At 39.7% G+C, this 12,810-nt stretch overlaps 1 protein-coding gene across 1 annotated transcript; it reads right to left on the reverse strand.

Moving 5' to 3' along the window:
* Positions 1 to 860: 860 nt before the first annotated feature.
* ERH (ERH mRNA splicing and mitosis factor) lies at positions 861 to 12,620 on the reverse strand. The gene is made up of 4 exons (XM_079769092.1): positions 12,521 to 12,620; positions 9,592 to 9,679; positions 6,943 to 7,063; positions 861 to 1,350 (listed from the first exon to the last, which is right to left on the reverse strand). Exons 1-4 carry the CDS (start codon positions 12,521 to 12,523, stop codon positions 1,248 to 1,250), a joined length of 315 nt encoding a protein of 104 aa, XP_079625218.1. The 5' UTR covers positions 12,524 to 12,620; the 3' UTR covers positions 861 to 1,247.
* Positions 12,621 to 12,810: the final 190 nt, after the last annotated feature.

Below are 12,810 nucleotides of genomic sequence, written 5' to 3' on the forward strand. Positions count from 1 at the left end.
GAAAAAGTCATGGCCCTAATGTAGAAATGGGTTCCAGGACAAGGAGAATATAGGGGCACTCATGAAGCCTCCAAAAACCCTGCCAAACTCATAGTGCATAAAGGTATTATTGGCTATCTGTCATAATAGCAGAATCAGGAAATGTCCACATACCTGATGACTGGAGGTACTATATAGTGTATGTTTGACTGGAGGTACAATATAGTACAGTGATGGGCAACCTTTTGAGCTTGGTGTGTCAAACTTCACCAAAAAACTGAGCATAATTCGGGTAGTGTGTCACTTTGAGGAAAAAACATTATTTTGCAAATGTTTCATCCTCGGCATCCAGCCGCCTCAGCGGCCACGTGTCATCAGAAATGGCTACGCGTGTCAGTGCTGACACGCATGTCATAGGTTCGCCATCACTGATATAGTGTATGTTCAAGTCAAATATCACCACACTCTACATTAAAAGCAAGGTTATCTTGTATTTTCTGTGGTCTTTCCCACACCCTTCACTGCCATACAAGAGTGCCATTCAACTGCTGAAGGCTATGAGAAGGGCACAAGGACTTCCCACTGAGAATACATAACCAAAGCTAAGAACTAACCGGCCTGCTGCTACAGATAAGCCATGTCACCATAATGTTTGCATCCACAGTAAACCTTGGATCTACAAATGAGACTCACAAGGCTAGAAAAATACTAAGGTAAAAGCTTGTTAGCGTCACATAAATCACATCAAAGTTCAAATTCAAATTCTGTAGCAGTCTATTGGTTTTGACACTAATGCTTTGCAAGAAAATTCAATGTTCATGTTTAGAGACAAAAAAACTGTAAAAATAAATAAATAAAATAAAAATCAACCATGGGAAAAATATAACTAAAGAACATTTATTTGTTTTTTCACTAAGACTTTATCTTAGCACATAATTAAACTGTCACTACCCCCCACCCCAACTTGAAGAAGGGTTAGTACAGTGAATGTTATAAAGCAGATATGAAGGATTGGAATCAACATTAACTGACAAAGAAAAACTTCCTTCTAAGTCATCATAACAATGTTTAAGTAAAAAAAAGAGAAAAAGAGGGGGTGATGGGAGTTCAGATTGAACAAGATTCTCACATATCATATAACACATTCAATCCTGGCTAGAGTGTACCAAAATGGAAACAGGATTACTATAATACAAAACTTCACTACAGATAGCTGTACACACCTGTGTTCCAAGCCCACCCCCAACCCCCAAATGCTTCCAACACAACTATTTCCCGGCCTGTTGGGCCTGTCGACGAAGGAGCACGTAGATCTTCTCTTTAATCCAATCTTTGTTATAAGGCTGGTATGTCTGGGTATCAGCTCGGTAACTGGGGAACAGAAAAGTAATTAACAATTATTGTCATGTTTTTTTTTAAACTCCAAATTATAACTACCCAATGCTGGCACAGATACACAAATGGTCATACTTAATGAAAATGTGAAAGAGTGCTGGTGTGGCTCAGTGGATAGAGCGTCAGTCTGTGGACTGAAGGGTCCCAGGTTTGATTCCAGTCAAGGGCACATGCCTGGATTACGGGCTCGATTCCCAGTAGGGGGCGTGAGGGAGGCAGCCAATCAATGATTATCTCTCATTGATGTTTCTCTTTCCCTCTCCCTTCCTCTCTAAAATCAATAAAAAAATATTTTAAAAAAATGTAGAAGAGCTGATTACATGTTGAATTTTTAAGCCATGTGTACCATCTGATAGAAACACTGTATGGCATCTAAAAGATGCGAAGGTGCAGTTTGCCTAAAAACAAAACAAAAAGAAACCTCAGGGATACCCTAGGACAGTGGTCGGCAAACTCATTAGTCAACAGAGCCAAATATCAACAGTACAATGATTGAAATTTCTTTGAGAGCCAAATTTTTTAAACTTAAACTTCTTCTAACGCCACTTCTTCAAAATAGACTCGCCCAGGCCGTGGTATTTTGTGGAAGAGCCACACTCCAGGGGCCAAAGAGCTGCACGTGGCTCGCGAGCGACAGTTTGCTGCCAACCACGGCCCTAGGACAGCGATTTTCAATTGGTATGCCCCAAATAAAAACATGACAACAGCCAACACACTAATAGCCATCCTGTGTGAATGAATCAAAATTATACCCTTTTTTTGGTCAGGTTGGCAAAAAATTAAATTCAATCCTTTTTACAACCCTGTTGAGAGCAGAGTCCTCACTGGTACCACTGCACTCCAATTTTTGGCAAGAGAAACTCCAAAGGCATTGTCATAGTCTTTCCCTGAGTGGTTTATTAAAAATGAACAAGGTTTCTTTTATAAAACGCTTAACCAAATAAAAACACTTGGCTTTTTATTAATGTCTGTTTGTTACAATGAGGGAATTCTAAAAAGTGAAACAATTTTATTTGAATATCCTTTTTAAAATATATTTTTATTGATTTTAGAGAGGAAGGGAAGAGAGAGCATCAATGATAAAATCATTGACCAGCTGCCTCCTGTATGCCCCACACTGGAAATAGAGCCGAAATCTGGGCATGTGCCCTGACCCTTCCTTTCCCCCGCCCTTCCTCTCTCTAAAAATGTGCCGTGACCTTCTGATTCATAGGTTGATGCTCAACCACTGAGCCCCACCAGGCAGGCTGAATATCGCCCGCCCCCCACACTTCCTAATTAAGTAGTAATCTAGTCTACTTCAAGGTATGGCAGAATAGACTAAAATATTTATATTAACATTGGAAAAGAACTAAAAAAGGAATAGAAATTTTCAGAACTATAATATCTGGGTGGAACAGCCTTATTTATTTAGACTACACCCTCACCCCAACAAGATCACTTTGGTAGTGAACATTTAGGAATCCATCAACTTACAGGCTATTTTCCAACTCAAGAAAAAGTAATAATGCTTTCTTTATGGAAAGCTGTGCTTGAAAATGAGACAATTAAATGTTAAGTACACTTATAAAATCCCAAGTTGTTGGCACAGATGAATCATTTAGCCTCGTGTTATGCTCAGACTGCAGGTTTATAGAATAGAAGCTATGGGGCTGAGAGGTGAAATCAGCCAGTGTCTTCATCACTGCTATCAGGTTGTCTTTCTGATGAGTACCTCCTCATTGCAATAACGAAGAATAAAAATGTCCCTTTTGTCTTTAAACAAACAAAAACAGCCTACATATTTTAAAACCTGTTACATTCATCTTATAAAAAGTCCTGTCACTGCCAAGTAAACTTATTGAGTCCACAGTAATTTACAAATCAAAACTGGGCTTGCCCTGGCTGTTGTGGCTCAGTTGGTTGGGTGTCCTTCTGTGCACTGCAAGGTTTAAAGGTACAATTCCCTATCAGGGCACATGCCTGGTTCAGGCTCTATCCCCAGTAGGGGGCGGGCAGGAGGCAGCCAACCCATGTTTTTCACATTGACGTTTCTCTCTCCCCTTCCCTTCCTCTCTCTAAAAATAAAAAAATATTAAAAAAACAACAAACCAAAATTGGACTCAATTCCTGGCCTAAGGAGTAAACAACAGCCAAGTCAGGATCCCAGAAAAAGGGGAGGGGCAGGATGGAATAACTGTCATAATGACATACTTACAGTGTGTCTCTTTTTTGTTAATCCTCATCCGAGGATTTATCCCCGAGTTTTAGAGAAAGTGGAAGGGAGGGAGGGAGGGGGAAATGGTAAAGAGAAACAGTGATGTGAGTGAGACACATCAATTGGCTGCCTGTTGCATGCACCCCAACCAAGGGGATCAAACCAGGTACATGCCCTTGACCAGGAATCGAACCCGAGACCCTTCCGTCTGTGGGCCGATGCTCCATCCACTGAGCACACTTCTAGCGCTGCAGTGTATCTCTTAAAACCATTTTTACTTTGTGTAATTTTCACTGTCAAAAAACCCCAACACCTTTTTATTAGTTAACAGTACAATTTAACTCACTTGTGGCATTTCAAAATTATCATCCTATTTGTGGCAAATTTTAAATAATAAATTGATTTGTAATTAAAAACCCTGCCCTAGCCCTAGCTGCCTTCGAATGAAGGGTCCTGGGTTCGATTTTGGTGAAGGGCACATGCCCAAGTAGCGGGCTCAATCCCCAGTAGGGGGTGTGTAGGAGGCAGCCAATCCATGATGCTCTCTCATCATTGGTGTTTCTCTCTCTCCCTCTCTGAAATAAAAAATATATATATGAAAAAATAAAAACCCTGCCCTAATTTTGTCACTCTATTTAAAAATGGAGTTCCTGCCCTAGTGGCTCAGTGGATAGAGCGTCAGCCTGCAGACCGAAGGGTCCATGGTTTGATTCCAGCCAAGGGCATGTATCTCAGTTGCAGATTCCGTCCTGGCCTGGGCCCTGGTCAGGGTGCGTGCAGGAGGCAACCAATCGATGTGTTTCTCTCACATCGATTATTTCTTGTCTTTTCCTCTCTTTAAAAATCAATAGAAAAATAGCCTCTGGTGAGGATTAACAATCGAGTTCCTGCTATGTAGCCAATACTGTTGTGCTAAGCAAGCACTGGATCCTCACAGGCAGTCCTATGAGGTAAATTTATCTAAATTTTCCAAATTAGCAAATTGAGGATTAGCAATATTAAACTAACTTGCCCCAGGTAACCAGCCAAAGACAGAGCCAGCATTCAAGTACAGCTATGGCTAATTCTGAAACTCCAGCTAGCTCTTAACCAAAACTTCTCATGGTGACTAAAGCATGATCCTTCGATTTAAGTAATTCAGCATCCCACTCCCTGTTCTCACATTAAATTCTAGAAAGTAAATATATGGTATCAGTGATTTCATATTCAGTAGATGAAATGTCAAGATCTGGGCCTTTCAGTTCCTTGAATTTTTCTCCTTCCTTTCCTTGGCCAGATCCCTATACAGTTGAACCTTGGTTCTCGAACTTAATTCATTCTGGAAGGATGTTCAAAAAAGGATTTGTTTGCAAATCATTTTCCCTCATTAGAAATAATGTAAATTAGAATTAATCTGTTCCAGACCCCCAAATGATTCCGTTTTAACCTTTCTTACAATACATGTCTAATGTACCGCTTGTAATCTATAAACAAACACTTTCCTTAAATTTATCGAACCCCACCCCCTACTAGCCTTAAATGAATTACTTTCAGCACTCAGTGTAGGGTTGTCTTAGAGCATCTTTGATTTTCCCTTCTAAATGCTTTCACTGGTTGATTTATCCAAATTAACAATTTTTCTACTTATTCAATTGCTTGTGATAGTTGTTTCAGAGCACTTTCACACCCTTAGCAACATCAGCACTCTTGATGGCCTCTTTATGTTTTAAAAGTGTGCTAATTGTTCATTTTGCCAGCAACAAAAGCAAAAAAATAAAAAATTTAAAAAAATCATTAAAATATTCACAGCACAATTTCCTGTTGTTTTAGTTAGGTGCCCAAGAGATGCTTTTTGTCATGCTGATGTATCAGCTTGAAAGAGTGGTCAACCCCAAAGGAGACATTTTTTCTGTCTTGTGAAGAACTTGGTTGAGAAACAAATTGTTCCAGATGGTAGATGTTGGAGAAAGAGATTTGACTTTACCTTATTACTATCAACATCAATATCCCAATTTCAAGCATCTCATTCAACAACCCTTGGACCCTACTCTGACCTATAATTAATTGATCCTATTTTTGTCTCCACACACCCCAAGCCGCACTTACATTTATTTAATGGTCATTCAGTCCCTTGCACAATACTCACATATACCCTCAACTTTTAACAATATATTTACTAATTATCTACCTGTAACTATCAGGTTAAAAGTGACTAGGCCCTAGCCAGATAGCTCAGTTGGTTAGAGCATCGTCCCGATATGCCAAGGTTTTGGGTTTGATCCCCTGTCAAGGCACATACACATACAAGAATCAATAAATGAATGAATAAATAAGTGGAACAACAAATTGATGTTTCCTTCTCTCCACCTAAAATCAATAAAAAAATTAATAAAGAAAAAGACTAGGAAAAGACCCATTATCACAATGATTTATTTCATTTTAAATTTATTATCAGATACCTCATAAATCACACATTTCCCTAACCCCTTCACCCTCCTAGATTATTTCCTGCCTTTCATAAACCTTCAATTCCTTCTTCCTCACCCTCAACTCTAAATGGTGTCCCTGCTTCCTATTTTCCTGAGAAAATGAAAACAATTTCCCCAAACTTCTACCTCTGCATGCACTCCCTACTTTACTGTTACTGAACTGTCCATGATCTTAACTAAAGCCGTCAATTTCTCACTCTCTACTACATCATGTTATCAGTTCTCGGCTCTCCTTGTTGGCGGCCTACAATTCCTCTTTTCTTGTTAGAATACCTGCAGCTCTGTTGGCCTCTTATAGCTTTCCGAGCTTTTATTTTAAAATTAGGGCCTACATATTTTTCACCACTGAAAAACAGTTACTTCTAGTATACTGTCTGGCATGAAAAAAAAATTAATTTGACAAAACTGAGAATAGAAAATGTGGTTCTAAAAAAATCTCATTCTAACATACCAAAATATACATGGTTAACACTGGGTAGAATTAAATTCCATTTCAGTCCTGCATATATTTACATTTTAAAAATAGTGCTATGAAGACAAAATAACCTTAGTTTTAATCCAAAGCCTTTAAGGATAAAGACCACAAGGGGGAAGAAAAAAAAAAAAACTAAGAAGATTGTTTGGTTTAAGGAAGAAAAGAATCACAACTTTGAACTTCTTAGTTAGCATCCTCTTTGCATACTAAACTGTATCAAATTAGCAAAGTTCTTACATTTTCCTGTCTTTATGTTGCCAACATAACTTATGAGCCATATGTAGAGGAAATATTAGTTACTACCTAGCAGTCAAAATGCAAAGATCAGTGTCAGGCACAGAGTGAGCTCCCAACACCATAAACCACCTCAAACAGATGAATAAACAACAGAAAAATATAACTTAAGATACATGGTGGTAAATACTTACACAAGACAGCTGAGGTCCGCCAGATCATCAATAAAATCAAACAACTGGCTGATATCATATGTGATAGAGGGGCTGTTGGGATTCATTCTCTTCAGATGTTCTTCATACATTTTACAAACGCCTAAGAGAATGGGGGAGGAAGAAAACCAAGATCTTACAATTGCTTAAACTTGGATACAAACAGTGTTATATGACATTACAATACTTATTTTCATAAACTTGGGCTGGGAAAATAAGTTGGCCACATTTGTTTTAACTGTTACCACTAGCTATTTCATAAAAAAAATGTATAGTGCTCGCTTTGGCAGCACTTATACTAAAATTGGAACAATACAGATTAGATTACATGGCCCCTGCACAAGGATGACACACAAATTTGTGAAATGGTCCATATTAAAAAAATTTATAAATTCATCAAAATGTTGGTGTTTTGTGCCTTAATAAAATGATAATTACAATTGGTACCTGGCGTAAGGCACATAATTCAGCATCCTTGACAACTGGATCTAAAAGGATTTTAAAGACTTGTCATATGATGGTTCCAACAAGTGAGGACTAAATAAAGGGTCTTATCAGGCTTTTCAATAAATAAACATTCCTAAAGCCTCAGAGTAAAGAAAATCACCACTTAGGAATGATAGATGACAAACAGATGCTTTTCTATTTTGCTTTCAAAATTGGATACAATGCAAAAAAGACACCACAGACAACAAAAAACAACCCCCACCCCCCAACAAAACAAAATAGGCAACGAGGAAGAGATTATCAAAACAGAGTATTTAACATCCTTGACTCTGGATTCAGACTTGACTCAATCTCCTGAACTCTGTCAAATGGAGATAACAGTATCTTCATAGAGCTCTTGTGAAGAGTATATGAAATAATGCATAAAAAGCACTAGCACATAGAATAAGCACGTAAGTACTCAAATATAAGTAATAAGACAATAAAACAAGCAAAATCACTGGTAGCAAGCCTACATGAACATAATTATCTAAAAGGCACATTATTAATTTTTATTCAGTGACATACTCCTCTCTTGTTCCTACAAAATGCAACATAACCTTTCCAGTCCATTTCCACTTCAAATACTTGCACTGACCCACAGCTATCATCATAATTAACAGTGAAAGACTAAATGCTTTCCCACTCAGATGAGGAAGAACATTACAATATCTGTTCTTGCTACTTGTATTCAACATTGTACTGAAGTTGCTAGCCAGAGTTCATAAAAATTTAAACCTTTTGTGATTCAAAGACACTATCAAGAAAGTGAAAAGGCTTGGGCAGCATGGCTCAGTGGTTGAGCGTTGACCTATGAACCAGGAGGTCATGCGGGTTCGATTCCGGGTCAGGGCACATGGTCCGAGCTATGGGCTTGATCCCCAGTGTGGGGCGTGCATGACGAAGCTGATTAACGATTCTCTCTCATCACTGATATTTCTATCTCTCTCTCCCTTCCTCTCTAAAAATCAATAAAAATTTAAAAAGTGAAAAGACAAGTCACAAACTGAAAAAGAAAATCTTATCTATACTAATAAAAAGGTAATATGCAAATGGTCGGGATGCCCTCACGTGGGGGGTCGTGTGGTGCAGAGGCAGGACCCTCCCTCACCCCCGGCTCCGGCCTACCTCTTTGGGGCAATCCATCAAAGAGCCCCGGATGGGTGGGTGGGGCCTACCTCTTTGGGGCGATGGATTGCGGGGCTCCTGCACTGTGACAGGGCACAGGCAAGGCTGGGGGACCCCTACCCCCTGCCCCGAGTGTATGAATTTCATGCACCGGGCCACTAGTATCTGATAAAGAACCTGTTATCCAAAATATGCAAAGGACTCCTAAGCCTCAATAAGAAAACAACTCAATTAAAAAATTGGTGAATGGCATGGTACCAGCTACCTAGAAGCTGTCTCTAATTATTATAAGTAGCTTTTTTTCCATAGGTCTACCCATTGTTGACCCCCCAACCAACAGATTTTAATTAGAATCCAGTTAGCATTAGATAGCAACAAATCCAGGGGCATGCCTAGCAGCAGCTAGAATAGTGACTATAAACTCTATATAGGAAAACAATGGACAACTTACTAGAAAGGGTACAGGGCACGTACAACTGGTTTCTATGATGTAACTATAGAGGCCCAGTGTATGAAATTCGTGCATGGGCAGGGTCCCTAGCTGCTTCATTCTGCACTGCCCCCTGGTGTCAGCCCACATCATACTGAGTGATCAAACTCCCTGTCAGTCAAACTCCCGAGGGGACAATATATATATATATATATATATATATATATATATATATATATATATATATATATATATGATTAAATATAATAAAAATTAGTGACGATGTAATCTACATGCTCTCATCTAATGATTTACCAAGTAAAGAAACACTAAGGGCTAATAGTTCTCTTCACAGTAGTATAAGCTTATCAAATACACAACAAATTACACTGATTTGGTTCCATTTGCCTTTATTCTGAGGTAATTTTTATTTCTAACAACGTCCCTAAGTATCTATTTCCACTGCTCAAAGGAAGAATACAAGAAATCTGGAGGACAAAACAAACTCAGTTCCTAAATGAGACATATTTTAGTAGTGAATGTCAGGAGAAAATGATTTCTACCCCTTGATTAGTGTTTAAACTCACCTTCCATGCACTCATTCACTGATTCATAATCAGCATAAGTTCTGCCTTCTGGTCTCTTGGTAGGCTGTACCAGCAAAATGGTGTGAGACTACAAGAGAAAAATGTGATTTCAATATAAGGTTCTAATTCATATTTGAGAAATTCAGAGTATGATATAAAGACCTTAATTGCAAATCTCACTAATTTCAATACTTACTGCTCAAAAGCAAGGGTTAAAAATTACTAAGAAATGACCAAATTTACAACTGTAGTAAAAATGATTATTATTTTTTTAACATATCTTAATTGATTTCAGAGAGGAAGAGGGAAACAGAGATAGAAACATCAGTGATGAGAGAGAATCATTGATTGGCTGCCTCATGCACAGGCCCCAACCCAGGCATGTGCCTTTAACTGGAATCAAACCTGGGACCCTTCAGCCCTCAGGCTGACGCTCTATCCACTGAGCAAACCAGCCAGGGCCAAAATGATTATTTTTTAAGGGGTAGTGCTTTCCTGTTCCCAGTTTAAGATCATAATACTTTCCAAATCAGTCTGGTCACTTTCTTATTGGAGCTATTTTTGGAACCTTTTGGTTTTATTAAAAATCCCAATAATTTATTTTACAGTTTTTTCCTTTTTCTGGATAGATTTAGTCCCTGGCTTCTCTCTCGGGAGAACCAACACTACTAAATATATATTTTTTAAAAAGTATGTATATATATATATATATATATATATATATATATATATATATACATACATACACACACACACACATATATATATATATACACACACATATATACACACATACATACATACATACATATACACACACACACACAAACTATGAGTACTGTGGACAAAAAAGGGGCCACATGCTAACCTAACAAGCTCAGGGAAGGCCTGCATGGCGGTCTCCCAAACTCAAAGACCTGAAGTAACCATAAAGGACGGCCTGAAATTAAAACTTTACCTAAAAGCAGTTACAGTGGGTGGTCACGTCCTGGGCTGGTTATCTTCCCTAACAAAGGTCAATCTTTACTTTAACTGAGCCTACTGCCTTTTTGCATCTACAATAACATTATCGATGGAGTGTCAAAGTAATTTCCCTTTTTCCGGACCCCTCAAAGCACAGGCACCACTCTGCAGAGACCACAAATCCCCGCATTGCATTAACTGTTGACTGTTAACTATCCTGCACCCACCTAAGTAAAAGAAGCATGTTGTCTATCATTTTACTTTTTATCCAATCCCAGAGATCTCCCCGCTTTGCTTTCTGCCTCCTCCCTAATCTATCACCAATGGAGTTCATGTCACCCACTTACATTTTAAAACAAGGTGAAAAACTGCCCTGCGCCAGACATTATCCCATTACGTTGAGATTCTGCTTCCCGGCAATTGTCAACAGTTTGGCTCAAGTAAACACACAAAAATTCTTTACAGGTTTGAATGATTTTTTTACACTAACATTACATTTAGGCAAATAGAAATACATATTTATATACAGAAAAATAAGATTGTGAAACATAATCAGAAAGAAAAAGTTATGCAGAATTACCTTTAATAAAATCCCTTTTCTCTGATTACCAAGCAGCTGTGATTCACTCTAATGAATGTTAATCTGGCTGTGTTACTTTTTTTTTCAACTCTAACAGACATGAACCCTAAATTATCAGTACTTCTACGGAGGAAGAAATACTACAATACATACAATTTGCTCATTAGCTTTGACAGAAACTAAAAAGCAAAGGTATTTTAAGGCTTTTGAAGCAGTAATCATTCATTTTAAATATGAATTCCAATTTTTAATTTTATAAGGAATTATCACTGATATTTATCCAACAAGAATGGGCTAACACTAACTGCTGCCCCTTTTTCAGATTTTAAGCTAAGCATTGTAACACAATACCAAACAGTGACATAAAAGGCAGAGAAAGAAGGGAACTCCGAGGTAAAACGACTTGCCCAAGGTCACCTAGCTAGTTATGACAAAACAGGAACTGGAAACCCAATTTTCTAATTAGTAGTCCTCCTTGGGAGACTATGTTGGGCCAAATATTGAAATACCTTAATTCATAAAAGTACAACCTGAAAAGGTGCCTTCTTAACAACAGCTGCATAGCCTGTTAACAGTAACCGCAGCAACCAGAAAAGGATAGTCGAAGTAGCCTCTTTTTTTTTTTTTTTTTTTTTTAGTAGCCTCTTAATCCCTGTGAGCATCTCTTTAGTGGATTAAAAAAAGAAAGAAAGAAAGAAAAGAAAAAAGCCCGCCCACCCACCCACCCACCCCTCTACTACCCGGGCCAGATTCTAAGGAACCTGGACCCTCAGGCTGAGCCTATCTTTTCAGCCTCCATTTCCAACAGAATGTAAATGCGGATAAGAACTGGCTTGAGGGCTGAGAGTAACGCCAAACCAGGCACCAAGGGTCTTGGAAAAGAGAAAGAGTTACAAATATTTTTTTAAAAGGCAAAGCACAGAATAAAAAAAGGGGATGGGGGAAACAGTTGCGAAAGCACACTACAAAGCAAAGACCACCCCTCCTGGCCCAAACCCCGGGGGCAATCAACTCAAACTGTTAGCTCTGGGAACAGGTTTTCAGACATCCCCTCGGCCATTGTTCCCACAGAAGGCTGAGGCGTTAGAAGGGAAAGAGCGGCATCCCTGCGTGTGACTCCACCAAGCAGCCACCCGCAGAAAGCGCATCCCTGGCCCCGCACGCCGCGCCGGAGCCGGCAGGAGGGCGCGCAACCACAGGGCGGACCCGGGCTCGGGGCCTAAGGCCAGGCCCCGCGTTTCCGCGGCGGGAAGGGAAAGGGGTCGACCCACAAGCCGGAGGCCCGGGGAGCAGCACGCTCGCGCTAGATGGGTTGGGTAAAAGATGTACGGGGGCTGGGGTCACCCGGAGGCTGGGGGTTCGGAGAGCCGCTAAGACTTTTCTCACCATCGCGCCAAACTCTTTCGCTGCCGCTGCCGCCGCCGCCGCCGCCGACACACCGCCACACGCGAGCTTAAGTACAACGCCGCCAACAGCCAACCCCCGCGAGAGGAGCTGCCGGAAGTCGTCAGAAGCGCAGCGCGAAAGAGCCAATTGGACCATAGAGTCTCACTTATTTCCGGCAACTAGAGCGGATTCCGGCTCTGTTTCAGCCATCTTGGATAAGGGCGAGAAGATACACAGAGAATCTTTTGGAACGGGAAAAATAATTTTTTCCCCCCTCAAAACTCTTGTCC

This window comes from Cnephaeus nilssonii, assembly GCF_951640355.1.
Source record: "Cnephaeus nilssonii genome assembly, chromosome: 4".
Classification (NCBI taxonomy): domain Eukaryota; kingdom Metazoa; phylum Chordata; class Mammalia; order Chiroptera; family Vespertilionidae; genus Cnephaeus; species Cnephaeus nilssonii.

Coding starts and splice junctions, on each gene's coding strand:
- ERH (XM_079769092.1), bottom strand. Junction 7,064..9,591: donor AGTGAATGAGTGCATGGAAG/GTGAGTTTAAAC, acceptor CCATTCTCTTAG/GCGTTTGTAAAATGTATGAA. Junction 1,351..6,942: donor GCGGACCTCAGCTGTCTTGT/GTAAGTATTTAC, acceptor TCTGTTCCCCAG/TTACCGAGCTGATACCCAGA.